This window comes from Bos javanicus, chromosome 19, assembly GCF_032452875.1.
Source record: "Bos javanicus breed banteng chromosome 19, ARS-OSU_banteng_1.0, whole genome shotgun sequence".
NCBI classification, from domain to species: domain Eukaryota; kingdom Metazoa; phylum Chordata; class Mammalia; order Artiodactyla; family Bovidae; genus Bos; species Bos javanicus.
The window spans coordinates 51439349-51466628 of NC_083886.1; the positions used below are offsets into that span (position 1 = coordinate 51439349).

At 49.1% G+C, this 27280-nt stretch overlaps 1 protein-coding gene and 1 long non-coding RNA gene across 2 annotated transcripts; one reads left to right on the top strand and one right to left on the bottom strand.

Moving 5' to 3' along the window:
- The first annotated feature begins 308 nt into the window (after positions 1-308).
- RAB40B (RAB40B, member RAS oncogene family) lies at positions 309-25437 on the top strand. Its single transcript, XM_061392445.1, has 6 exons — positions 309-663; positions 20223-20283; positions 21851-21911; positions 22543-22620; positions 23292-23514; positions 24405-25437. The coding sequence occupies exons 1-6, from the start codon at positions 309-311 to the stop codon at positions 24674-24676; spliced, it is 1050 nt and encodes a 349-aa protein (XP_061248429.1). The 3' UTR covers positions 24677-25437.
- LOC133232705 (uncharacterized) lies at positions 1485-2444 on the bottom strand. Its single transcript, XR_009731438.1, has 2 exons — positions 1817-2444; positions 1485-1540 (listed from the first exon to the last, which is right to left on the bottom strand). It is a non-coding gene; the product is annotated as an uncharacterized LOC133232705 (long non-coding RNA).
- Positions 25438-27280: the final 1843 nt, after the last annotated feature.

Genomic DNA, 27280 nt, shown 5'->3' on the forward strand with positions numbered 1-27280 from the left:
TTGCCTGGGGCACGGGCCCTTGACATCAGGCCACTTCCCACGCGTCTGCGACCGGAACCGGCCCTTGCGACGACCCCACCCGGCCCAGTGAGGACTCTGGGTGGGTGCGAGGCGAGCCTTGGCACCCAGCCCAAGAGCCCACGCTGGAGTGTGATCACCCAGCCTCGCCCCCTGATCGCCCCGCCCCGCCCCAACCTTGGCCCCGCCCCGCCCCGCCCCGCCTCCCGTCTACCATTGGCAGCAGAGACCGTAGGTTCCCGGGAGGGGCGGATGGGAACGGCCTAGAGGAGGAGACGAAAGCGAGATGGATGGGCAGCCAGCCAATGAGAGCGTACAGCCGCCCTAGCAACTGCGGTCGGCCAATGGCTGGGCGGAGCCCGAGTGCGCGCTGTCAGGCTGCTGGGACCGCGGGGCTCGCAGTGCTCCAGGGACCTCTGGACCCGCGCGGCGCTGGACTGCCAGGCCACCGCCTCTGCGCTGTCCCGTGGGCTGGGCATGGGCGCGGGCGCTGGCGCGGCACGATGAGCACCGGGGGCAGCCCGGTCCGCGCCTACGACTTTCTGCTCAAATTCCTGCTGGTGGGCGACAGCGACGTGGGCAAAGGCGAGATCCTGGCGAGCCTGCAGGACGGTGCGGCCGAGTCCCCGTATGGCCACCCCGCGGGTGAGCGCCGGGCCGGGATGGAGTGGGGGTGGAGCGCGCGGGGGCTGGGGAGGAGAGGGGCGCAGACCCGAGAGCTAGGCGGGGGCGGGGTGCAGGGGAGGAGAGGAGAGAAGAGGGGGTGGAGAGCGCGGGGGCTGCGAAGAGGGGTAGCTGGCCCGGCGAGGGTCGCCAAAGAGCGGAGCAAAAGAGGCCGGGGAGGTACGGGGTCCCGAAGGCGAGCGTTCCGCGGGCGGAGGGAATAGGGAGATCAGGGAGGGGAGCTGGGGCCGCGGAGCCTGGGAGGGAAAGCGAGGCCCCCGAGGCGAGGGGAGGAGGGGTGGAGCGCGCCGGGACTGTGAAAGAGAAGGGGACGCGGGACCTGGAAGGGGAGCACCGGGCTTAGGGCCGTCGAGTCTCTGCCTGAATCCCGCCCGCACGACGCGGGCAGCCCCGGCTGCACACCCCAAACCCTGGACATGGGGGACCCAGGGGACTAGTGGGAGTGAGGCTGGGACGCGCGCACTCTGAGCGTGAGGCGGGAGCGAGCGGCTGAATGGGGCGCTGGGGTCCTCCCGACCTGGGGGTGACTGCCAGACGGAGGAGAGCGTACGACCACACAGTCCGGGTTTGGGGAGGAAGGTTGGCGGGGCTGCTCCTGGGTGTCCTGCCGGGAGGTCGCACTTGGCACACGACGAGTCTGGAAAGGACGCCTGCGGATGCGATGCCGGCGCGAGGGGCTGGGAGCGTGGGATCCGAGCACAGCGCGGGCAGGCTCACAGGTGGTGGCTCTGCGCGTGGGTCGGATGGAAAGGGAGGGAGAGAAAGCACAGAGGACACATCTCGAGGCTTCTTCAGGGTTCCCTGTATGTGGAGGGGCTCCTCCTCCTGGTGGACAGGCCTGAAAGGGCAAGGAACCCTAGTGACCTAGGGAGCATGGTCTGGGGTGCAAGAAGGGAAGTACCGACAGAGAATGAGGGCCCCAGGGTGAGGGGAGACCAGAGCACCCGATGGCAGCCTACAGGGGGTCCAAGAAGTTTCTGGTCTGAGAGCAGCAGCCCCTGAAAGAGGGTGGACATTAGGAGGAAAAGAAGGGCCGCAGGGAGGAAAGCGGGCGGAACTTGGGCCAAGAGGCGGGAGGACCAGGTGTTCCCGCAGTGCCCGGGTCTTTACCCACCAAAGGCTGCTTGGCTGGTGCAGGCTGAGTGGCTGTGGAAGGAGAGCTGTGGATGTTCACCGTTGAGCTAACATCTCAGGGGCAGGAGCCACATTTCCAATACAGAGGCTGCTGCTTGCTGTCTGGTTCCTGGGTAGCTGAGGAAGGCAGCCTAGGGAATGGAATCTTAATGTTCAAGCCAGCCTGGGGGTGCTTCTTGTCCTGGTCAGCCAGGGTAGGACTGAGAAGACAATGGGCAGCACACTGAGTTGGGGAAGGTTTGAGATGGGGGCATGAGCTGATGGTGAAAACCTGGATCCATTCTCACACTGCAGTGCATGTAACAGTCACCCCCTGGTTCTAAGAAAAGGCAGATTCTGATTCTAGAACAGACTGTCCAAGATGATGTCATCAGCTACATGTAGTTCTTTACACTTAAAGCATGTTAGAGGGAAATACAACTAAAAGTGTGCGTGCTCAGTCACTTCTGTCGCATCCAGTTCTTTGCAACCCTATGGATGATAGCCTCCACCCATGGGATTCTCCAGGCAAGAATACTGGAGTGGGTTGCCATGCTCTGCTCCAGGGGATCTTCCCAACCCAGAGATGGAACCCAGGTCTCCTGCATTGCAGGTGGATTCTTTACCACTGAGCCACTGGGGAAGCCCTAAAAGTGTGCATTAGCCACATTTGTAGTGCTGGACAGCCACTTGTGAGGCAGCAGACGTGCTGGACAGCGCAGTGCTGGGTTTAAGCTCTATGAGAGTGGGGAGCTGTGACTGTTTCCTCCTCAGCTGGGTCCTCTTGGTGTGCGGCTCAGTGAATGGATGGGCCGGAGGTGAAGTAACAAAACATTCAGCAAATACAGTGCTGTGTATGTTTGGGGGAATAGGCTGTGGGATGTTTCCTGTTCTGTAGTAGATGAACAACGTGGGGGCAAAAAGGAACGTGGACCAGCGTTTGCAGGAAGGTCCTTCTGGCTGGTGTGAATGGAGGCTTGGTGCTTCTGCTGTTACTTTCATTCTATGTGCTGAACCGAGACTTCTAACAACTAGACAGGGATTTCTCCTGAAGTTTTTTCCTTGACACAGAGGGAGGATTTAGGCTAAAAAGACATGTTCCACAAAAGGTCTTGTCAGCTTGGCTTGAGACACTGCAGAAAAGAACTGATATGATAGATGCGCCCTCTGTGGGTTTTTGATTTACTAAAAGATTCTTCTTGGATTAAGAAAAGAGACTATGGGGCTTCCCTGGTGGCTCAGTGGTACAGAATCTGCCTGCCAATGCAGGAGACACGGGTTCAATCCCTGATCTGGGAAGATCCCACATGATGAGGAGCAACTAATCCTGTGTGCCACAACTATTGAGCCTGTGCTCTAGAGCCCAGAAGCTGCAACTCTTGGGCCCAGGTGCTGCAGTTTCTGAAACCTGCATGCCCTAGAGTCCACACTGTGCAATAAGGGAAGCCACCAGAGTGAGAAGCCCGCACACCAAAACTAGAGAGTAGCCCCCACTTGCCACAACTAGAGAAAACCCACATAACACCAAAGATCCAGCATAGCCAAAAATAAATAAAACTATTCAAAACTGAAAAGAGATTATGAAAAATTGGCAGAAATTGGAATCATCATGATTATTATTTTAAAAACACATTTCACTCTGAAACAGTGTGGGTGCTTCTGGCAGAAAAGGCAAGGGCCTTTCAGCCTCACAACCCATCTCCCTCCACCCTATCCCTGAGTTCAGAGCCTGTTTGTATGTTCAGGTGCCCAGGTTCCAAATACCCAATTCTGCATAGTAGCTACAGTGCCCACAATTGCTCAGTGTTAATTCAGTATTTCAGAGTACTCTGTGCTCACTGGTAATCTTTTATTTTGCTATCCCTCTGATTGCTAATTTCATTTCTATCATTTTTTCAGGAAGGGCTCATGAGTGTTTCCTAAGCATTTTCATGTCACTGTCCTTTGCCTCTATCTTTGAACACTGTCTTGGCTGGGTGTAATAGTCTCAACTGCTGTTTTCTTTCCCTCAACCTTTATAAGCGCTGCTCCATCCTCTGCCATTGGATGTGGGGAAGCCTGAAGACAGCTGATTTTTTTTTCCCATACTGGTGATTTGCATTTTCTTCATGAATTTCTGACGGGTTCCTTCTTTTTGCTTCATTTCATGAGCTTAACCAGACCATGTCTCAGAGCTGAAAGCTTCATTTTGAATTCCTGGCACACTGAGTACTCTTTCAATTTGCAGATTTTTTTTCTCAATTTTAGGGAAATTTATTTTATGTTCTCAAAACATCTTCTGGTGCATTTATTGGTGTTTCTACTTCAGTGACACCAGTTGTATTGGTTTCCTGTGGCTGCTGGGCTGATTGCCACAAATGTAGTGGCTTGAAATAACACAAATTCTCTTACAGTTCTGAGGGGTGGTAGTCAACCCAATCTCATTGGCTAAAGTCAAGATCAGCAAGCCTGCATTCCTTTCTGGAGGTTCTAGTGGCCAGTCTGTTTTCCTGCCTTTTCCGCATTCTAGAATCTGCCTTTGTCTCTTGGCCTGTAGGTCCTCCCCCACCTTCAGGGCCAGCAGTGGGAGCTGGGCAGGGGCCGGCGGGGGGGGGGGGGCGTCTTTCTCTAATCTCATCATTCTGGGCTGGACTCTGCCTCCTGCTTCCTTTTTAAGAACGCTTGTGATCACACTGGGCTTCCCAGGTGGTGCTAAAGAACCCACCTGCCGATACAGGAGATGTAAGACATATGGGTTCAGTCCCTGGGTTGGGAAGGTCCCCTGGAGGAGGGCACGGCAACCCACCCTAGTATCCTTGCCTGGAGAATCCCATGGACAGAGGAGCCTGCGGGGCTACAATGTGTAGGGTCGCAAAGAGTCAGACATGACTGAAGAGACTTAGCACGCACGCATGTGATCACACTGGGGCCACTAGATGATCCAGAATAATCTCTGTATCTTAAGATCACCTCACTAGTAAAACTTAATTCCCCTTTGCCATGTAACCTAACATATCCACAAATTCTGTGAATTAGGACATGGACCTCTTTGATGGGCCATTATTCTGCCTGTTAGTAGCTCAGTTGTGTCCAACTCTTTATAACCCCATGGACTGTAGCCTGCCAGGCTCCACTGTCCATGGAATTCTCAGGCAAGAATACCGGAGTAGCTTAGTTTCCCAACCAAGGATCAAACCCATGCCCTCAGCAGTGAAAGCACAGAGTCCTAAGCACAGGACCAGCAGAGAATTCTCTCATTTTTCCTTACTTTTAAAATTTTCCTCTTTTTCAACTTTTAAAAACTTCTTTACAAGTTCATTTAAAAAACTCTCCTTTGAACTATTTTACCAACTTCATGGTTTTATTAGATTGTTCCATTGCATGAAGTAACTGGGATGAATTTCCGTCTGCTCCTGGGCTCACATCTCCTTACAAGTTGAGTTGTTTTCCATTCCTTTTTAAACTTTTATTGAAGTATGACGCATACATATAGGAAAATGTACCTATTATCACTGCATAGCTCAGTGAATTTTCACAAAGCTAACAAGCCCATGCAACCAGCACCCCGGAAGCCCAACACCAACAGGTTCCTGGGCCCCCAACCCTTCCGCCAGCCACAACACCCCAAAATATGACCGCTGCCCGGGCTTCTGACATCGCGGGTCATTACTTTTTCATTCATTCTGTGTGAAAATTAGAGCTGTACTGTGACTGCTTCTCTTGCTCTCATTGTATAATACTCTCCTGAGTCGTATATGGTTGTGGATGGTTTATGATATCCCTGGTGTGAATGCACCGTGATCTATCTATCTACCCATCCTGCTGGGGTTGGCATTTCTGTGGTTTCCAGTTTCTGGTTGTTGTGATTAGTCCTGCTGTGAACGTGTCCACTGTGAGTCTTTGGAATACCAAAGACCTATTTCTGTCAGAATATACCTGGGACGGCTGAGTATTGTGGCACGCATATGTTTAACTTAAGAAGATACACTGAAAATATTTTCAACTTAGACTCTTGCTGCCAAGTTTGGGAGTTCTGTTTGCCCACATCCGTACCAACACTTGGTTCTTGTTCTTTTGCATTCTAGCCCTTCTGGAAAGTAGAGTGTAGCTTGAATTTGTACCTCTCTAATGACTGATGAGATTGAACACTTTTGTCCATTTTCCGTTAGGCTGAATTTACTGGGCAGTGCGGGTGTTTGAAAAAATACATTCTGGCTGTGAGTTTCTTGTCAGAAATACGTATCGTGAGTTATCTACTCATGTGTTGATGTGTTGCCTTTAATCCCTTTAATAGTATTTCTAAGTACTGAAACCCTTCATTGTTACATAATCCAAATGATGGGTATTCATGGGGGGGACTCTGGGTGCTGAACAAGTCTCTGTCTGTCCCAGGCTGGGGGTGTCCTCTGAGGCTCCACTGTCTTATCTCTGACATTGGTGGATGCTGTCCCACTGGACTGAGGAATGGTGTGGGGTGGAGGTCAAGACACATTCTTTTCCAGTTGGATACCCAGTAGAGACCCCCTTCCCCTCACACTGCTCTGTCACTTGTCACAGCCGGGGCACCAGACACCCCCCACCTGCAGGCTTTCTGCTTTGCAGGCGGGTCTGCTCCATGCTTGCAGGCGGGTCTGCTGTGTATCCCTGTGTCTGTCTCATACCGGGGCAGCTCCACCTGCATGTAGTCTGTGCTCTGACACAGTCTGGTGAGGCCTGGCTTCTCCACCAAGGACCTTCTGTTTGCCTCCTAGCCTACAGTTGGAGGGCGGGGGCCTCAGGTTCCTGACCCTGTCCTGCAACCTGAGTTCTGGGAGGAGCAGGAGGGTGCATGTGAGCTGTGGAGACCTCTCACTGGGTGGCCCATTGCCCAAGGAGCTGTCCTTCCTTCCCATGGCTGACATGCACACTCAGGGTCCTACCGGGCCCTTACTGGCCCTGGAGCCTCACTTCTGTCCAGTGGGTTGGTGCTCAGTCCTACCTCTTCACCCCTTGGAAGTCCTGCTCTGGGCAGAAATGGAAAGAAGGCCTCAACAGCTGGTATCCAGAAGGTGGCGAATCAAGGCTGTAGCTGGGCTCTGTCTTCTGCTCATCTTGGGTTCCCCCTGGGCTCAGGCTGGGGTGTTCCTGATGCCAGGTTCATACCCTTTCCTTCCCTGATTGCTGAGTTTCTACATTTTGTTCATTTCCTGAGTGATGGGAGTGGATCAAACTGACATCAAAAGCTACAATCTCTTGCCTTCCAGTTTTTTTCCTTCCCAACAGGAGACTCACTGTTTCTCCGACTACTTTCTTTTGACTCTTTCTCCAGCTTCCTTTTCCCAGCAGGAAGCTCCCATCTTTCTTTCTCCATTTCATCTTTGCCAAGAGCTAAAAATAACACTTCCCACTTATTGAGAGTATAGAAGAACCATGGCGTGAAATAGGTTATTTGTCCTTTCTCTTTGCCTTTGACAGTCTTTCTGCCAGGAGATGCCCACTCTCTCCTGCTACCTTCTAGATGCTGCAGACAGCTTACAGGGACTCTGCCCGTCTCCCTGGGCAACCACTTTAGGATTCAAAACACGATTTATAAAGTCATCACTTTCCAGTTTGAACTGAGAATTGAGTCGTGTTTTATCCTTCTTCATGGTCAAACTCCTTCATCTCCCTCAGTACCACTTGTGAGCACTCAGTAAACTTAATGCATTGGGTTTTTAAAATTACGTCATAAATACTTCCACGTATTTGAAAACAATAAAATTGTATTTGTATGAGATTTTCTCGTTAAAAGTCCTTGAGTAAGTCCTACCTCTCCTGTGTCTTTGTGGGATCTTCTCCCTGAAGTGGAGACAGCCCCTTTAGTCTGACCTCTAACCCCTGCAAGCCCCCAGTCCAGGGTGAACCTGACTTTAGGTAATGGGCAGGGAAGGGCTCAGAACTAGCCAGTCCAGGTTGTAAGAGACTCAGCTACCAGAGCGGGAGGCCCAGCCACCCCTCCCTGTGTCCTTTGCCACTGTCATGGGACGCCTGGTGGCTGCCAGGTGAGAGCAGCCAGGTAATCACAGCCTCCAGGTCCTGCCCGGGTCCTGCCAGCCACACCTGCTTACTCATGGCTGGCCCAGGAGCTCAGGGTCCATGTGGCGACTGTTAGGGGTAAAGAGAAGTAGCAAGTTGTATGGAAATGGCTGGCATGTTACTGAGTACTTGCAGGCTGTGGTGGGCTCACTTCACCTTAAGAGATTGCTTTGAACTTCTGTTTCACACTTTCCAGGCTTCTTTAGCTTAACTGGGGGCAAAAAGTGAATTGTATATAAATAAAAACAGAAGAGCTGCAACCCCCCGGGGGGCTTGGACCTAAAAATATCAGTTACGTAGATTTTGTCAGATCCACAAAGAAGACAATTTAAAGGGGCTATGATGTAAGACAGCAGTTTCTGTGACATCTTCAGGGTTTACCTTCTTCAGAAGTGAGCTTGCCTCCTTGGAGGCCTCAACCAAATTCCCCACTCAACCTGGGTCACCCTCCCCCCTCCTCCTCTCTAGGAGCAGGGTGCCGGTCCACCCACCCATTTGCAGGGGCTCCAGGGGCTCCTAAAGTGAGTCTGACTGCAGCACGCTGGCTTAAGATGCTACCAGCATTTCATCAGTTTGCTAATACAGATGACTTGTCTCTTTGGGTGGGTTTTTTTTTTTTTTTAAAGTTTAATTTTGGCTGCACTGGGTCTTCCTTGCCTCATAAGAGCTATACTAATTCCTTTCGTTTTCCATATAAAATTTAGCTTTGTCAATCTACCCCCCCCAAAACATCCAACCACGATTTTTGATTGAATCTATGAATCCATTTGGGGAGAGCTGCCAACTTAACTATACTGGGTCTATCAATCCGGTCCATGAACACGTTATTTCTCTCCACTTATTTATGCCACCTTCTCAGTCAGCTGGCTTTCATCGTATTCCGTGCCTCAACACCTTGTCTCTTGGATTCACTGATGGGTTGTGTGGCGAGCAGAGGGAGCTTAGACTCAGTAACACGACAACTGAGCCCTGCTGGTGGCCTGAGTCCAGGTCTAAGCAGTGCCCACATTAAGGGGTGACCTCAAGACGTGGCAGGGGCAGCCTTGCAGTTTGAAGGGCCTGGGACCCTCTGATGTGTCAGGGCTCTGGAAAGAAGGGGTAGTCATTGGGCCGTATTGAGTGATAGGGGAAACTCTGGATGACCCCTAATTTCATTCATGGTAGGTGATGTACTGGGTCCCATCAGTATCTGGTCTGTGGAGCTTGTCCTTGCTGCGGGATTTCACAAGGCCTGAATGCAGTAGCTTAGCACATAGATTGTTAGGGGAAAAGGTGGGCATGACAGTGGTCCTGTTCCTGCCAGGGAAGGCATGGGAGAGTTTAGCCCCCTAATGGGGAGCCCCCAAATGGGCAGCTCTTAGCTGGGGCAGCTAAGAGCTGGGAGCTGTGTGGATGAGCTGGGGTAGCCAGGCCATGAGGAGGCTGGAGACACTCGGGTCAAACTACTTTGCTATTTTTTTTTTTGTCTTTTTGTCCACACTATGTGTAGGATCTTAGTTCCCTGACCAAGGATTGAACCCTCACCCTCTGAACTGGAAGTTTGGAGTCTTAACCACTGGAGCGCCAGGGAAGTCCCCACTTTGCTATCTCCAAGAGAAAAACCAGGAAGGAGAAATGTGCAAGGAACACATTTTCCTCCCTGGTGATTCAGACGGTAAAGAATCCGCCTGAAATGCGGGAGACCTGGGTTCAATCCCAGGGTTGGGAAGATCCCCTGGAGGAGGGCATGGCAACCCACTCCAGTATTCTTGCCTGGAGAAGCCCCATGGACAAAAGGAGCCTGGTGGGCTACAGGCTACAGGGTCACAAAGAGTTGGACACAACTGAAGTGACTTAGCATGCACACATGCAACCGTGTTAAAGTGAATCATTCAGTGGCATTTGAGACATTCACAACCCTGTAACTTTCTAATTTTAGAACATTTTCCTCGCCCCTGCAAGTAGAAACCTGGACCCTCCCACACCCCTGGCAGCCAGCACTCTGCTTTCAGATATTTTAATTCAACATAAGGCATGTTCTCAAAAGTCAGGTTCTCATGATGAATACGTTCGTCAATGATACTTAGCCAGTATTTACATGTCTGGGTCCTCTAAGTCATAGAGAGAGAATTCAGCAGGTGCAGGAGAAGCTGAAATAGATTATTTACACATCCGGTGGCCTCAAAGTGTAAGGAGTGGCTTGGCAGTTGACATTTGCTTTTTCTTTTAGGCTAAAATTATCTCTCTTCTTGTTCTGTTGTTCTGATTCACTCAGTGAACATTCCGACAGGCTTTGTTCAAGGACTTTTGTGTATTTTTATTTTATTTTGATGGACAGAGCTCTTGGTGAATGGGCTGAGTGCACCGAATGTGTGTTATACCTTCTGAGCCTAACATGGACACTACTGCTGTCAAAACTATGAACCAAAAAGCAAGAGAGTCAGAGAAGAGGAAGTGCAATAAATAGGCACAGAGCGAACACATAAATGGAGGAACATTAAAAAAAAAAAACGGTTCAATAAATAAGTGTATGAAAAAAGAGACCCTTCTTACAATCAGGCTTTGAACCTGGCATGGATAGGTGTGACTTGGGGGCTTCTCTGAGGTGGGCACATCCTTGACGGAGGGTTTATCTTCTGGGGCCCAGGGGCCTGGGCAAGAATGGAGCTTGTGCTGATCTGAGGCCATGGCTGGTGGCAGGTCACAGACATGAGCCATCCGGGAAACTGAGGCACAAGAAGAGGGAGGGAGAAAGAGAAAGATAAATACCGTATTCTAACACATATATACGGAATCCAGAAAACTGGTACTGAAGAATTTATTTACAGGGCAACAGTGGAGAAACAGACATAGAGAATAGACGTATGGACATGGGGAGAGGGGAGGAGAGGGTGAGATGTATGGAGAGAGTAACATGGGAACTTACATCACCAAATGTAAAATAGGTAGCCAATGGGAATTTGCTGTATGGCTCAGGAAACTCAAACAGGGGCTCTGTATCAAGCTAGAGGGGTGGGATGGGGAGGGAGATGGGAGGGAGGTTCGAAAGGGAGAGGATATTTGTATACCTATGGCTGATTCATGTTGAGATTTGACAGAAAACAGCAAGATTCTGTAAAGGAACTATCCTTCCATAAAAAATAAATTAAATTTAAAAAAAAAAAGAAGGAGGAAATTGCTGGTCATCAGGAATGGGATTTTCCCAGGTGCCACAGAGCTTCTCCCTGCAGGATCTTCACAGTCCTACATGGGAAACCTGTGGGGTCCCCGGTGGGCCAGCCCATCTCTGCTCCCACTTTCCACCCTACAGATCAAAGGGGAGGCATGTTTTCTCAAGCTTTATTTCCCATCCCCCCAACCTTCACCCACAACCTCCCCGGTTCTTCCCCGTCCCAAATTCTCAGCTACAGGGATAAACGAGGTGCCTACCATGGGAGTGAAGCACTCAGCTGCACAGATGGGTCTGTGCAGGAAGAAGGATGGGTCTCAGCACTAAAGGACATTAATACTGATGGAGACTACCTGGGTCTCCAAAGCACACATGACTGGGGGAGGGTGCCTGAGGGTCCCAGGCATCAGGGTTGGTGTGCCGAGCGCAGGTAAGCCGGCAGGGACTGGCCCTGATAAGAACTACCACCAGAGTCATCGTTCAGTTTGGGTCCCAAATATTAATAGTTAGATCATTATCGCTGATAATGATTTAAATAAATTTAAAATTTATTTATTTTTATTTATTTGGCTGCACCATGTCTTAGTTGCGACATGTGGGATCTAGTTCCGCAACCAGAGATGGGCCCCCTGCTCTGGGAGCATGGAGTCTTAGCCACTGGACCGCCAGTGAAGTCCCTAGATTTTCTTTCAAATACATGTTTGGTGTTCAGTCGCTAAGTCATGTCTGACTCTTTGTGACCCCACAAACCATAGCCCTCCAGGCTCCTCTGTCCGTGGATTTTTCAGGCAAGAAAACTGGAGTGGGTTGCCATTTCCTACTCCAGAGTATTTTCCTGACCCAGGGATTGAACCTGTGTCTCTTGGGTCTCTTGCATTGGTAGGCAAATTCTCTACCACTAGCACCACCTGGAAAGGCCAAATACATTTTTACTATTAGCGAAACTCTGGGATGTAGAGGGCATTATGCTCTGCTTTGGGAAGATGTTAAAAGGTACTTCTGTACCTTTTCCAAGATTTGTGTGTTAAGTTTCCTCTGCCTCTCTCTCCAGTCACTGCTTCATGGGTTTTCTGTCAGAGCATTTTCTGGTGCAAAAAAAGAATCCTTTCAAAGAAGCTTAAGCAAAGAGGAGTTGTGTGGCCTCATGTAACTGACAGGCTGAGGGGTGCACCTAGTTTCAGGCTAGATCCCAAGGCTGAGCCATTCTGGACTCTCCACTATTCCTTCTCCTCAAAGCTGCTCTCTGCACATGCCCCATCCCTGCTTCTTCTGTGTTAGGTTAATTTCCACCTGGGGAGGAAGCTGGCCCCGGGCAACTCCAAACTATATGACTGTTGCAAGCTATGATGCCAATGTGGAGAAAACAGTGAAGACGCTCTCTCTCCTACCTGCTTGGCCAGTCACTCTCCAGGGTCATCAGCTCACTGGTTTTTATATCATGTCCACCGCTGAGAGTTGTTATCTGCAGGAGGGCTGGTCCAGTAGGAGCTTTGCAGCTGTGACCAGAGGCAAAATGTCAAAAGCGAGAAATCCAAAAAAACGACAAAGATCTTGGAAATTGCAAATGTGATGGCAGAAATAAAATTTCCAAAGAAAGCCAACGTCTTATTAATAAGACCCCAGAGGAGGAAAACATATGTCAAGAAAGTTTTCCCAGGGACTTCTTTGGTAGTCCAGTGGTTAAGAATTCACCTTCTAATGCAAGGTGAATTGATCTAATGTTTGATCCCTAGTCTGGGACTAAGATCTCATGTACTGTGGGGAAGCTAGGCCTTTGTACCACACCTAGAGAGCCTGGGAGCCGCAGCTAAGGCACAGTGCAGCCAAATAACTAAATACGGGAAAAAAAAGTTTCCCCGAATTGAAAGATTTGCATCTCCAGATTGAAAGAGCTGTTGAGTGGTCAGCAAAACAAAGAAGACTAAAGATGCCCCATACTAAGGTTTGAAACTGCAAAACACCAGCACCAAGGAGAAGATCCCCTCATACCCTGCCAGAGGAAAGGTCAGATTGCGTTTCTGAAGGAAAATTATTTCTTACCTCAGCGGTGGGCCTATCTAAACTCAATGAAGAGTGAGGACAGCCTAGACACTTATTTATGCTGTGTCTAGGGCAGTCACTCTTCATTGAGTTTAGATGGGCCCACATCTAGAGATTTAGATGACTAGGGAGATCATAGGGAGGAGTTAGTGATAAATGCAGGGAAAACTAATCGAGTAAACCAAAAGGCAATCTTTAACTCCAGAAGAAACAAACAAACAAACAAAAAATGGGGACTTCCCTGGAAATCCAGCTAAGAATCTGTCTTGCAATGTAGGGGACACCGGTTGGATCCCTGGCTGGGGAACTAAGATCCCACATGTCACATGGTGGACCCAGAACAAAAACAAATCATACATGAAGGACAAATAAACACAGTATACCACATGGTTCCATTCTGGACAGTGTTCACTTGGTCACATTGATGTAAAATTGAGTATTGATTTAGCTAAAACAGCAACATAACTAGTCTCTGTCCGTGTGTGCATGTATAAACGAGAGAGAGAGTGTGTGTTAGAGATAGAGGCGGGGGTACGTCAGCGAAAGAGAACTATATTTTCACCTTCTGTAATGGAAAATTGATTAATGCCTAAAACTGAAAAGTCAGGAAGTAGGAATATAAGGACGTTGTTTAGAAGTTTGGAGAGACACAGCAAAAGAAGGGACTAGTGAAGACTGGAATGGGGAGTGAATGGGATTCCCTGGCAGTCTAGTAGTTAGGGCTTGGTGCTTTCACTGCCATGGGCCCATGGTTCAATCCCTGGTCAGGGAACTAAGATCCTACAAGCTGTGTAGTGAATCTAAATAAAGAAAGAAAATGGAGAGTGGAACACAGGTGTGGTACATTTTCCATACCAAGCCCTAGAGAATGAGGTGACCCCTGAAGCCATGTGCGTCCACAACTCATGAAAACAAAAACCAAATACAGTTTTAAAAACTCATTTTAATAGTATGCTTAAGAAGACCATCAGGAACAAATTCTTTCACATTTATGAAAACTTTTTTTTTATTGTGGACCTAAAATATCGGTACGCTAGGAGACTTTCTAAATCAAAGGAGCCAGCCCAGCTCATGCGGTAGATTAACTTCCTTTAGAATAAAAGTGAAACAGCCCTCTAGCCTGTGAGCAGCAAGCATCCTCTCTCATTGTCTGGAAACAGATGTGCCAAAGCCCATGTTATCTCCAGATGCAAAAATAGATACCCAAGTCTACTTATGTGTTGCTTCAGGCAGACAGTGCAAAACCTTTAAGCATTCCAAGGGAAAAACTAAATATTTGTGTGTGTGTGTATGCAAAAAAAGCATTAGTCCCTCAGTCGTATCCAACTCTTTGTGACCCCAAGGATTGTAATCTCTGTCCATGGGATTCTCCAGGCAAGAATACTGCAGTGGGTAGCCCTTCCCTTCTCCAGGAAATCTTCCTGACCCAGGAATCGAACCCAGGTCTCTAGCATTGCGGGCAGGTTCTTTACCGTCTGAGAAACCTCAAAGTTAACTTTTATGTATGATGGTGGTGGTTTAGTTGCTAAGTCATGTCTGACTTTTGTGACCCCATGGACTGTAGCCTACCAGACTCCTCTGTCCATGGGATTCCCATGGACAGAATACTGGAGTGGGTTGCCATTTCCTCCTCCAGGGGATCTTCTCCACCAGGGATCAAACCCATGTCTCCTGTATTGAAAGTGGAGCCTTTACCACTGAACCATAAATATATATTTCTATATTCTCTATATATAAATATGTATCAGTTCACACTCAGTCATGTCCAACTCTTTGCGACCCGATGGACTCCAGCACACCAGGCCTCCCTGTCCATCACCAACTCCTGGAGTTTACTCAAATTCATATTCATTGAGCCCCCATCCAATCATCACATCCTTTGTTGTCCCCTTCTCCTCCTGCCTTCTATCTTTCCCAACATTAGGGTCTTTTCACGTGAGTCAGTTCTTTGCATCAGGTAGCCAAAGTATTGGAGTTTCAGCTTCAACATCAGTCCTTCCAATAAACACTCAGGACTGATCTCCTTTAGGATGGACTGGTTGGATCTCCTTGCAATCCAAGGGACTCTCAAGAATCTTCTCCAACACCACAGTTCAAAAGCATCAATTCTTCAGCACTCAGGTTTCTTTACAGTCCAACTCTCACATTCACACATACTACTGGAAAAACCATAGCCTTGGCTAGACAGACATTTGTTGGTAAAGTAATGAATGTCTCTGCTTTTTAATATGCTGTCTAGGTTGGTCACAACTTCCAAGGAGTAAGTGTCTTTTAATTTCATGGCTGCAATCACCATCTGCAGTGATTTTGGAGCCCCCCAAAATAAAGTCTCTCAATATTTCCACTATTTCCCCATCTACTTGGCATGAAGTGATGGGACCAGATGCCATGATCTTCGTTTTCTGAATGTTGAGCTTTAAGCCAACTTTTTCACTCTCCTTTTTCACTTTCATCAAGAGGCTCTTTAGTTCTTCTTCCCTTTCTGCCATAAAGGGGGTGTCATCTGCATATCTGAGGTTACTGATATTTCTCCCGGCAATCTTGATTCCAGCTTATGCTTCATCCAGCCCAGCATTTCTCATGATGTACTCTGCATATAAGTTAAATAAGCAGGGTGACAGTATACAGACTTGACTTACTCCTTGTCCTATTTGGAACCAGTCTGTTGTTCCGTGTTCAGTTCTAACTGCTGCTTCCTGACCTGCATACAGATTTCTCAAGAGGCCGGTCAGGGGGTCTGGTATTCCCATCTCTTTCAGAATTTTCCACAGTTTATTATGATCCACACAGTCAAAGGCTTTGGCATAGTCAATAAAGCAGAAATAGATGTTTTCCTGAAACTCTCTTCCTTTTTTGATGATCCAGTGGATGTTGGCAATTTGATCTCTGGTTCTTCTGCCTTTTCTAAAACCAGCTTGAACACTGGAATTTCACAGTTCACGTATTATTAAAGCCTGGCTTGGAGAATTTTGAGCATTACTTTGCCACCATGTGAGATGAGTGCAATTGTGCGGTAGTTTGAGCATTCTTTGGCATTGCCTTTCTTTGGGATTGGAATGAAAACTGACCTTTTCCAGTCCTGTGGCCACTGCTGAGTTTTCCAAATTTTCTGGCATATTGAGTGCAGCACTTTCACAGCATCATCTTTCAGGATGTGAAATAGCTCAACTGGAATTCTATCACCTCCACTAGCTTTGTTCGTAATGATGCTTTCTAAGGCCCAGTTGACTTCACACTCCAGGATGTCTGGCTCTCGGTCAGTGATCACACCATCGTGATTATCTGGGTCGTGAAGATCTTTTTGGTACAGTTCTTCTGTGTATTCTTGCCACCTCTTCTTAATATCTTCAGCTTCTGTTAGGTCCATACCATTTCTGTCCTTTATTGTGCCCATCTTTGCATGAAATGCTCCCTTGGTATCTCTAATTTATGTATAGCTTATATAAAAATATATAATTATAATTGTATTTATTATGTATATATATATGCATTCATACCTATTTACTATGCACATATACACTCTATTTAGTAAATGTGTATATATTCTATTTATTTATTGTGTATGTGTGTGGGTGTCTCATTCTACATATGCCCCAGTGCTGACTATTGCAAAAGGAAGGACATAAGCATTTGAAGGGATTTAAAGGACTGTAAAGAGGTCCTTGGTAGTCACTACAAGATGTAATTTCAGGACTTCCCAGGTGGTCCAGTGTTTAAGAATTCTCCCGCCAATGCAAGGAACACAGGTTTGATCCCTAGTCTGGGAAGATTCCATATGCTTCTGGGCAACTAAGCCTACACACCACAAATACTGAGACTTTGAACTCTAGAGCCTGTGCTCTGCAACAAGAGAAGCCACCACAATAAGCCCACTTGCCACAACTAGAGAAAGCCCAAGTGTAGCAGTGAAGAGTCAGTGCAGCCAAAAATAAATAAAATTAAATAAATAAAAATTTATTTTAAAAAGATGCAATTGCCCAGATCCAAAACTACTGACCTAAACAGTGTCTGGAATCTATACTCTGTCCTGAACACTTGGATGATGTGTCCTCAGAATGTGAGGCTGAATATTCTGCCATCCCCACCAGACACGTGGCATTGCCCTTAACCTGCTTTAAGACAGGAGACAAGCCTTTTTTTGGTTGTGTCGGGTCTTCATTGCAGCCGGCGGGATCTTAATCGTGGGCTTGGGCTCAGTAGTTAGGACGCATGGGTTTAGTTGCTCGGCAACATGTAGGATCTATCCTGACCAGGAGTAGAACTCGCATCCCCTCCGTTGCAATCTGGATTCTTAAGCACTAGACGTCCAGGGAAGTCCCTCCTAGGGGCTTCTGCATACAGATTAAAACAGGTACAATAGTTTAAGATGAGTCTTTTGAAATTTTGACAATTAGGAGCCTTTCCAATTCAAATGATCCAAGAAACTAGCCCCACAAATATTTTCTGCTGCTAATCCAATTTTAAGGCTTCCCAGGTAGCACTAGTGATAAAGAACCTGCCTTTCTGCAAGAGACATAGAGATGCAGGTTTGATCCCTGGGTCGGGAAGATCCTCTAGAGGAGGGCATGGCAACCCACTCCAGTATTCTTGCCTGGAGAATCCCATGATGGAGGAGCCTGGTAGGCTTCGGTCCATAGGGTTGCAGAGTCAGATATGACTGAAGTGACTTAGTACTCATGCATGCAATCCAACTTTAGAAAAAAGAGAAGCTCTTATCACTCTAGTTCCCAGGAGACCCTGCAGGCAGAGGTCCTGGAGACTGACTGACATAGTAAGAAATTATCCTCTGCTGGCTTCCTCTGAGTGTTCACACAAAAATTGGTTTTGGAATGCCAAAAAAAGAATCCCAACTTGGTCATTTCAGGGCAGGATTTCCTTTAATTCCCAATTAAGTAAGCACTTGCAAGCATCAGTTCTATATAAACCCAGCTTGTGTCCCCATCGGTGGCTGTCCATCCATGAGCTGTCTGGCCTCTGAAGCAGTTTCCCGTTATTGATTTGGTTGCTCAGAGATGAGATACGATCTGAACAACTTTCTGAGGACAGTGTGGTTGATGAGCTTTGTGCTGCTTCTGAGTCTAGCCCTCCAAGGAGTTACTCCCAGGATCGGCTCGACTTCTTTACTTTTCTTAGTTTCACCCTCTGACAGTCTAAAACCACCACGGGTGCTTGGAGTACTCGGTGATCAGCTTTTATCTCGTGTGTCCCCAGAACAGCGTTTACTTAATCCTCGTAATGGGATCTGGGATCTGCTGCAGCACTGCTGCAGGTCTGGAGGATCGATCCTCGGACATCTCCATTAGGTTCTCAGTCACCTGAGGACACCTTGTGGCGGGCAGGAGCTGGTGTCCCTTGTTCTTGGGGCTGAGCAGGCTGTCCTGTGTCACTGGCAAACTGTTTGGTCAGACCATGTATCGACTTGTTTTTTTTTTTTCTTTTTTCTTCTTAATTGAAGCCAAATTTAACAAAACTCCAGCTGCCTATGTTTCTTTGGGCTTCCTGCCCAGACCTCCCTGGGACTCTACCAAGGAAATTCACCAGTGCCCCTTAAGACTCCAAGTCAAGTAAAGAAAACCTTAAATACAAGTTGTAGGATCATCACTTAAACAGTGAGATCCGGATATCAGGAGAGCTCACCAGAACACCTGAGGAGTACTGAGGAGCCAGCGGGGCTCAGAAGGCTGATACCGAGCGCCCATTCAGGGTAGACCCCCGGTGTCCTCTGGTGGGTGTCTCTGATATCCTGCCACTACACCATGAAAAATTAATCAATTAGTCTAAGAAAGAAAATGAAGGGTTTCCCTGGTGGCTCAGATGGTAACAAATCTGCCTGCAATGCAGGAGGCCCAGGTTCAACCCCTGGGTTGGGAAAATCCCCTGGGCTAGGAGATGTCAACCGACTTCATTATTCTTGCCTGGAGAATTCCACGAACAGAGAAGCCATGGGGTTGCAAAGAGTCAGATGTGACTGAGAAACTAACATTTTTCAAGAAAGTAATGCAAAATTTTATTTGCACCAACCTGTGGATTATAACCTGGGAGACTGTCTTTCGGAAAGCTCTGAGGACTGCTCTGCCTGTCACAGGTCAAAGCACAGTTATAAATGTTTTTGAGACAAAGGGATATACATCAAAAGGCACGTTGACGGTTTACACAATCTAGGTCTGCTCATCCAAAGCAAATCTGGGTCATCATGATCCCTCACAACATTACGAAAGACGGTTATCTCCTGAGGAGTTATCAAGTGCTGACCAGGCCATCCTAATGGTTTACAAAATTAAGAAGGAATGTTCTCTCCTGTGGGCTTCCCGGGTGGCTCAGCAGTAAAGAATCCGCCTGCAATGCAGGAGATGCAGGTTGGATCCCTCGGTCGGGACGATTCCCTGGAGGAGGGCATGGCAACCCACTCCAGTACTCTGGCCTGGAGAATCCCATGGACAGAGGAGCCTGGTGGGCTACACTCCATGGGGTCACAAGGAGTCGGACACAAGTGAAGCAACTTAGCAGGCACGCACGTTGTCTCCTATGGAGGTGTGGTCAACGCAGATGTCCAATACATAAAGCGGAGGAGGGAGGCAGTCCATATGGGCAGAAAAACTATTTATGTCTAAGTTTTTCTTGTCTCGCCATAGAACAGGAACTTTATTTCATCACCCTTGTGCACATCGGTACATGTTTCATCTTTGCATAGTTGAGAAAATACTTCATAACTAATTTCATTTTCTACACACTTTTACCTTACATTCTCAGTGGGATAACTTGGAGGAAAGGAGCTCCACGTTCTAGCCCTGAGTCCAGCAGAGACAAGGGTGTGTGGCTGGGCTGCCCACAGTCTCTCAGCAAACCTGGGGCCAGCAGGCCATGTGTAGAGCCAGCTGCAGAATTGTTCTGGGGGCTCCTGCTGCCCACCGCTAAGGTAGTGGCAGGGGCCTGGGCACTGAGCTGGAGGCAATGGTGGTAAGGGAGGAGCGGAGGTTGGAGACCCTGCTTCAGATAGAAGGTAGGTGAGGCTGGTGGGCCAGGGTCCAAGTAGGGCCCAGTTCAGCTGCCCCGTGAGTGCTGGATCCCACCAGTGAGAAGTCCTTTCTTCCCCAGCATGAGATTATCTCTCTGATCTGCACATTTTACCTGAACAAGACTTTGTGGAAGTGCTTAGCACTTAAGCTGCCTCGACCCTCTTTCACAGGAATCGACTACAAGACCACCACCATCCTGCTGGACGGCCGGAGGGTGAAGCTGCAGCTCTGGTGAGTCAGGGGTCCCTCCTGACCCCTGAACATGGGGTGGGGGGAGCTGTCCTGGTCCTTGGGGACTCTGGTGGCACCCGAGGGAAGATCCACTGCTTCAGCCCCAGCCTGACCCAATAGGTCCCTTGGGAGCTGAGATCTGCATGGGCCTCGGAGTCAGTCCAGAGCATGTGGCCTTCTTCTGTCTTGCTAGTGCCGAGGGGCCATACACTGTGACCAAGCTCAACAGGGCGGAGGGTGGACAGCTCTGAATTGGGTCTCTTTCTTGGTCCCTACTCCAGCAGCCTTGGTTCTGATGCTCTGGTGTGATGCTCCTGACCCTCCAGCTCCAGGGGTGGGTGACGAGGGTTTTCCTGCTGTGACTGATCCCTGGTTGCCCCCACGCCATGTGGCTTTCCTGACCACCATCACTAGCTCCTGTGTCATCCCCTCTCCTGGGCCACCTGCATGGTTCCATTCTCTCGCCTGACCACGCCAGACCTCTCAAGGCCATAAGTGTCTCCAGAGGGCCCAGAGCCCCTTCTCCCACCCCCACCCACCCCTAACCAAGAGCAGTAAGCTCCCAAGGCTGACCCAGGAAGCCTCTCTCCATGATGTCCGCTCGATGCCCCTGTCCCTGCTGACTCTCAAATCTCTTTTCCCTTCCTTCCTCCCCAGAGACCTCCTGAGGGCTCCCCTCTCAATCCAAACTTGTCCTGGACTCAGAAGGCTATTGTAACAGCTGCTCCTGTTTCCTTGGCATCTGAAATGGAGCCCCTGTGCCTGGTTGGGGTGGTCGGTCCATCTCAGTAAATGCCCTGAGACGGGGCGGAGTCCGTCCCAAAGTGCTCTTCTTTTTTATCCTGATGAATGCATCCCAGGATCACTTCCTCATATTGAGGAATATAGGGATGTATCCACAGGGCTGGCTTCATGAGATCTTTTCTTACCAGGTCTTAGTTCCCTGACCAGGGATTGAACCAGCGCCCTTGGCAGTGAAAGCGAGGAGTGCTAAGCACTGGATGTCAGGGAATTCCCATGATGTTTTTGAGCTAATTGGAAGTGGAGTGACCCCACCAAATCCTTTGGCCTATTTCTCCCTCAGTGTAGACTCACATTCCAAAGATAGCTTTATCTCCAAATTATACAACTTGTAAAAAACCTAAATTAGATTTATTGAAATGTCAGAATTATTATGTGGAAACCCATTACTCTGGAGAAGGGAAATGGCAACCCACTCCAGTATTCTTGCCTGGGAAATCCCATGGACAGCAAAGCCTAGCGGGCTATAGTCCATGAGGTCGCAAAGAGTCGGACACGACTGAGTGGCTAACACATCACACTTCAACCCATTACTACTTTCTCTAGTTGACTTTTCAAATAATTAGAAAAGAGAAAGCACCCAGAAGGACATCTCAAGGTCTGGATCTCTCCAGGGAAAATGTGCCCAACATTTCGTTGGGGGCTTGGACTTTCCTTTGGCATGGCCACTGACTGACAATGATACAATGTTCTGGCTCCCAAGTTCAAAAACCTTGTTGTCAGGAAGCAGTGATTTCTTCTTACAGGCCTCCAACATCTTTTCCAGGGACACGTCGGGTCAGGGAAGATTTTGTACCATATTCCGCTCTTACTCTCGGGGCGCACAGGTAACATCCCCTGAACTGGGAGGTCAAACTGACTTTAATAATGACTTTTGGAATGCTCTTTAATGGATACTTGGAGGACAAAGCAATTAGCTCACATATAAACTGATGCCAGAGTCTAAAGTTGTGCTGTGGACTGGTTGGTGACTCCCAAGCCTTCAGCATCGGGGGTGGGGTGGGGTGGGGTGGGGTGGTGGTTGCGTGTTGCATTTGTATGTACGTGTGCATGAGTGGTGTGCGTTCACATGCATTTATGCATGTACATAGATAAACATGCAGGCATGTGGGTTGTGTGTGCACCACATTCACATGAGTGTGTGTCTGCACGTGTGTGGGAACTCTGTGCAGGTGGGTGGGCTCTGCAGTCCCCCCACGTTCCATGTCCCTGGACCAGCTCGTGAATGTGGGGAACTGAGTTCCACTACCCAACACACCTTCACATTTGTGGGTTTCTCCATGAGCTTATGAAATTATCACTGGAAATGATCATATAGCTGCTACATTTGGCACATAAATTTTAAAAAATGTGTTTTGCGTTAAAATAAGTAGAATGACTGTTTAGCTCGTTGTGAGTGTGTGCCTGAGTGGCCTGCGTGCTGGCCAGTCTGTCCACAAGTGACCGTTGCCTCCCCAGGGTGTGATCCTGGTGTACGACATCGCAAACCGCTGGTCCTTTGATGGCATCGACCGGTGGATTAAGGAGATCAATGAGGTACAACAGGGCCAGGGCGCCCTCCTTGTGGGCGCACGGCGGGGACGGGCAGGGGGCCAGGGCACAAAGCTCCAGCCACAGCGGGGAGGACCTGTCACCTCCTAGCACAGGATGAGGCCCTGCACACAGTCAGGTGGGTTGACCAGTGGTGACTAGGCTGCTACCTGCTGGCACCCTGACCGGCCCAGCTGCCAACGGGGACATCCAGTGGTCAGTCCCACCCACCGTTGTGAGCGTCCTGGGGTGGCTGTAACAGCTCATCACAGACTGTGTGGCTGAACACAAAGGAAACTCATTCTGAGTTCTGGGGTCAGAGTCCAGAAGCAAGGTGTTGGCTCCCTCTGCTTGAGAGGAGGATCCTTCCTGCCTCCTGCAGCTTCTGGTGTTGCTGACAGTCCCTGGTCTCTGATCTGTGGACGCCTCACTCCATCTCTGCTCTGCCGTCATGTGTCTCCTTCCCTGTGCGTCCTCTCCCCTTCTTATAAGGACACAGTAACGGGATGTCGGGTCCACCCCAAGACCTCATCTTAACTAATTCCATCTGCAAAGTCCCTATTTTCAAAAAAGGACATATTCTGAAGTTCTAGGTGGATATCACCCCAGGGCACCTGTCATTACAACAACAAAGCTTGCGCCTGACCCACTTTCCTTGCCTCTTTGTCTCCCTTTAGCACGCCCCAGGGGTCCCTAAGATCCTGGTGGGGAACCGCCTGCACCTGGCCTTCAAGCGGCAGGTCCCCACGGAGCAGGCCCAGGCCTACGCGGAGCGCCTGGGTGTGACGTTTTTCGAGGTCAGCCCGCTGTGCAATTTCAACATCACTGAGTCCTTTATGGAGCTGGCCAGGATCGTGTTGCTGCGGCACGGGATGGACCGGCTCTGGAGGCCGAGCAAGGGTAGGTGCTCCTCCAGGCTGCCCAGAAGCCCCTCCAGCGCTCAGCCTCCCAGGACCTGGCCCCAGGTCGCTGTCTCCATTCTCATAAATCAGAGCTTCTGCCCCATGGCACTAGAGCCAGTTGGGATGGAGTGTCCTCAGGTGGGGGCGTCCCCTATGCTGTGGGTGAGCTGCATCCTTGGTCTCCCTGCCCCCATTTGTGAAAAGCACAAATGTCTCCAGACTTTGCCAAATGCCCTAGGGAGTCAAAATCGCCTCCAGTTGAGAAGTACTGTTCTGAAAGTTGTTAGGACCTTGATTCTAAAAGGAACCAAAACCCTGGGTTGTGTTTCTTCTGTCTGATCCTCCAGGGGTTGAGGAGTGCCCTGACCGCACCAAGGGTGAGACGCAGTCTCTGCTTCCAGAAGGCCCCTTGGGAGCCCTGCTCTATCTGAGCAGGGACTCTGACTCATAAAACAAACTATGTAGGTGAAATATAAGTGAGAGCATTTGCTTTTCTGGTGTGTTCTCCGGTATGTCTTTATAAAGCTGATAACACATTATTTTGGGTCAGCTACTCAGTTGGGAAGCACGTTTCCTGAAGCCCTTGGCCTCAAGCCCCAAAAGCTGGTTGCACAGGAGACCTCATTGGCCATTGCCGGGCAGGACTCATCTCTCAGACCCAGTGCAAGGGAGGATGGTGGTCTCAAGTTTGAAGGCAAAGTGGGTTTAAAAAGATGAAAGCAGGACCACCCATTTCTAATTGCCACCCGTAGGCACAGGGTGGGAGACTGGGCCTTGACGTCTTGCCCCAGAGTCCCAGAGCGGAGGGTGGACAGGTGTCCTGCTGCCCCGGTGCTGGCCCCACGCCAGGACAACGCAAGTGAACCAGGTTTTCTTTCCTTTCCCAAGTACTGAGCTTGCAGGACCTGTGCTGCCGGGCAGTGGTGTCCTGCACGCCTGCGCACCTGCTGGACAGGCTGCCGCTGCCCACGGCCCTCAGGAGCCACCTCAAGTCCTTCTCGATGGCCACCGGCCTGAGCGCCAGGATGGCGCACGGCCGTCCCTGCTCCCTCGCCTCCGGCTCCAGCCACAAGAGGACCAGCCTCCGAAAAGCCAAGGGCACCCACCTCTCCCAAAGCCCCCCCAGACGCTGCTCTAGGAACAACTGCAAAGTCTCTTGAGGAGGGTGCAAGGCAGAGGAGGGGCACAGACGGGAGGGGGAGGCTGCTCTGGATCTAGACGCCCGCCAGTGTCGTGGTGACCATGTGGCCCCGAGCAATGAAACCGAGGCTGGTACCCCGCTTACCAGATACTTCTGCATGGATGGGCATGGGGCTCTTATTTCAGACATGTGTTTATAAAGGGAAGAACTCTTGATAACATGGAATTTTGAATGTAACGTATCATGATTGCAGTGCAACTTTTTTCTTAAAATAACTACTTTTTATAAGAATGGTGATATGTTTGTGATGAGTATAAATTCTAGGGACTACAAAAAGTGGAAATGGAGAGAGAAATTAAGAGTTTTCGATGCTATGAGGGGTCTTTTTATAAACCTCCTTTTTAATGTCAAAGCACTAATTTATAAAACGCCATAGATAAGTTAGAGATTACGCACAGCCAATTTGTCCAGCTTGTGTATGAAACGGATCTGATCAAGTTTTTGCTACGTTATTTACTACATTTTAGGATAAGTGATTTATATGCATATTTTCTGTAAATCTACATTTTTTTGTACAAATGTTTTACGAGTTATGACACTAAAGGGAAGAAAATGCCAAAGATATTTCTAGTTACAGCAAGCCCACCGCAGCATGGTCACACCACGTCCAGACTGGCAAGAGAATGTCACTCGGAGCCATTTTCAGCCAAGAGTGAAGAGAACACTGTTGTTTAAGAATCGACGTTTCTTGACAATAAAAAGTATACTCATTTCTTGGTAGACTCATGGGCTGCTTCTTCCTGGTTTTGTGTACTTCCATCACCCTTGATCCCGTTTGCTTTATTGCCTATTTCAGTTACCACACCCTAACCCTAACCACAGTCAGTGCTAGTACCTGGCATTGGCAACAGGGCTGTGTCCCTGACCTGAACCACGGAGTGAAAGGATGCCTTTTCCTGAAAAGAACGCAGAGGCAGACAGTGGGGCCCAAAGGGGAAGCTGTCCAGCCTGTGTCTATACAGGAAGAGTGGGAGGTGCTCTGGCTCCAATGCATGGGGCATCACTGCCCAGCATGAGTGACGTCAAGATTGGAGCTGACTCTGCCAACACTCCCGGCAGGGCCTCCTTCCTGGTTCTACGGTTTGACTCTCTGTGGCAGATGGAAGATGCAACAATGGATTAAAAAAATAACTTTCAGAGAAGAGAAAATACCCAGATGTCCTTGGTTTCTGTTGGTGATTTATAGTTTTTGTTTGCTTTTGAGGCTGTACCACCTGGCATGTGGGATCTTTGTTCCCCAACCAAGGATTGAACCCACACCCCCAGCAGTGGAAGTATGGAGTCTTAACCACTGGACACCCAGGGAAGTCCCTGATTTATAGGTTTTTAGAAATTTAAAGAAAGTGACACCTTCAGAGATGGTGGAGGTGTGGCCCAGAGGGGAGGAATGAGCTTAGCTGCTGCTGGTCACCCAGCCCCCTGGGCATGAAGGGGACAAATGTCCACAGGGGAGCAGGTGAGGGCATAGCAGGTAAGCCTGGAGGGGATGGTCCCTCTGCAAGGGGCTTTGGGCCTGGGAGGGCTGTCACATCCTTCTCTCTGTTGGGCAGTGGCTGGAGAAAGGAGAGTGAAGGGCTGACCTGCTGACCATGAAGCCAGACAGCTGAGGTGGGGTGTCACTTCCCTGACTGCGACCAGCAGAAATGAGGAGGAGTCCATCCTGAACACAAGTCCCTCTCCCCACCCTTGAAGGGTACACAGATATACAAGGGGTAGGTTCCCAAGGTGGAGGGGAGGAGGCTGGGGAGAGAGGCCTGGTCTCAAGGCTAAACCAGGCCCCTTCTGTCCCTTTTCATTGTTTAATTGAAGGACCCCTGGGGCCACCATAAGCTGGAAGAGGCAGAAGAGAGCCCTGCCCACCCCTGGATTCAGACTCTGGTCTCCAGAACTGTGAGAGGCAGATTTCTGTTGTTTTAAGCCCCCCAGTTTGTGGCAATCTGTTATAGCAGCTCCAGGGCTCACACAAGAAAATAAGTTATGCTTCATAGTAGAAAGTGCTATCAAAGTGGCATTCCTGTGAAATAAACCCTAATACAGTGGCGCTAGTGGTAAAGAACCTGCCTATGAATGCAGGAGACCTCAGTTTGATCCCTGGGTTGGGAAGATTTCCTGGAGGAGGGCATGGCAACCCACTCCAGTATTCTTGCTTAGAGAATCCCAATAGACAGAGGAGCCAGGTGGGTACAGTCCATAGGATCACAAAGAGTCGGAGATGACTGAAGGGACAGCTTCACTTGTGAAATGACAGCATGGCTCATGCGGTATAGAATGTATGAAGTACAAGTATGCATGTTTTGGTGGTGAGCACCCCGAAATCATAACTGAAATGTAAACTGAGCCCTGGAGAAACTGTTCTCAAACTTCACCATTTTCTCCTGTGGCTTCTCCCCTGGCCAAATCCACCCCCTAGTAGAAACAAGAACACCAAATTGTGTCCCAGCTGTTTGTAATTGTCTTTTCAAGCGTCTAGATTCAAAATGTATTATGTACAATTATGCCTTCAATTGCCCTGTGAAAATTACTGCAATGCAGAATAATTTCCTAGACACGGAGTTTACAACTT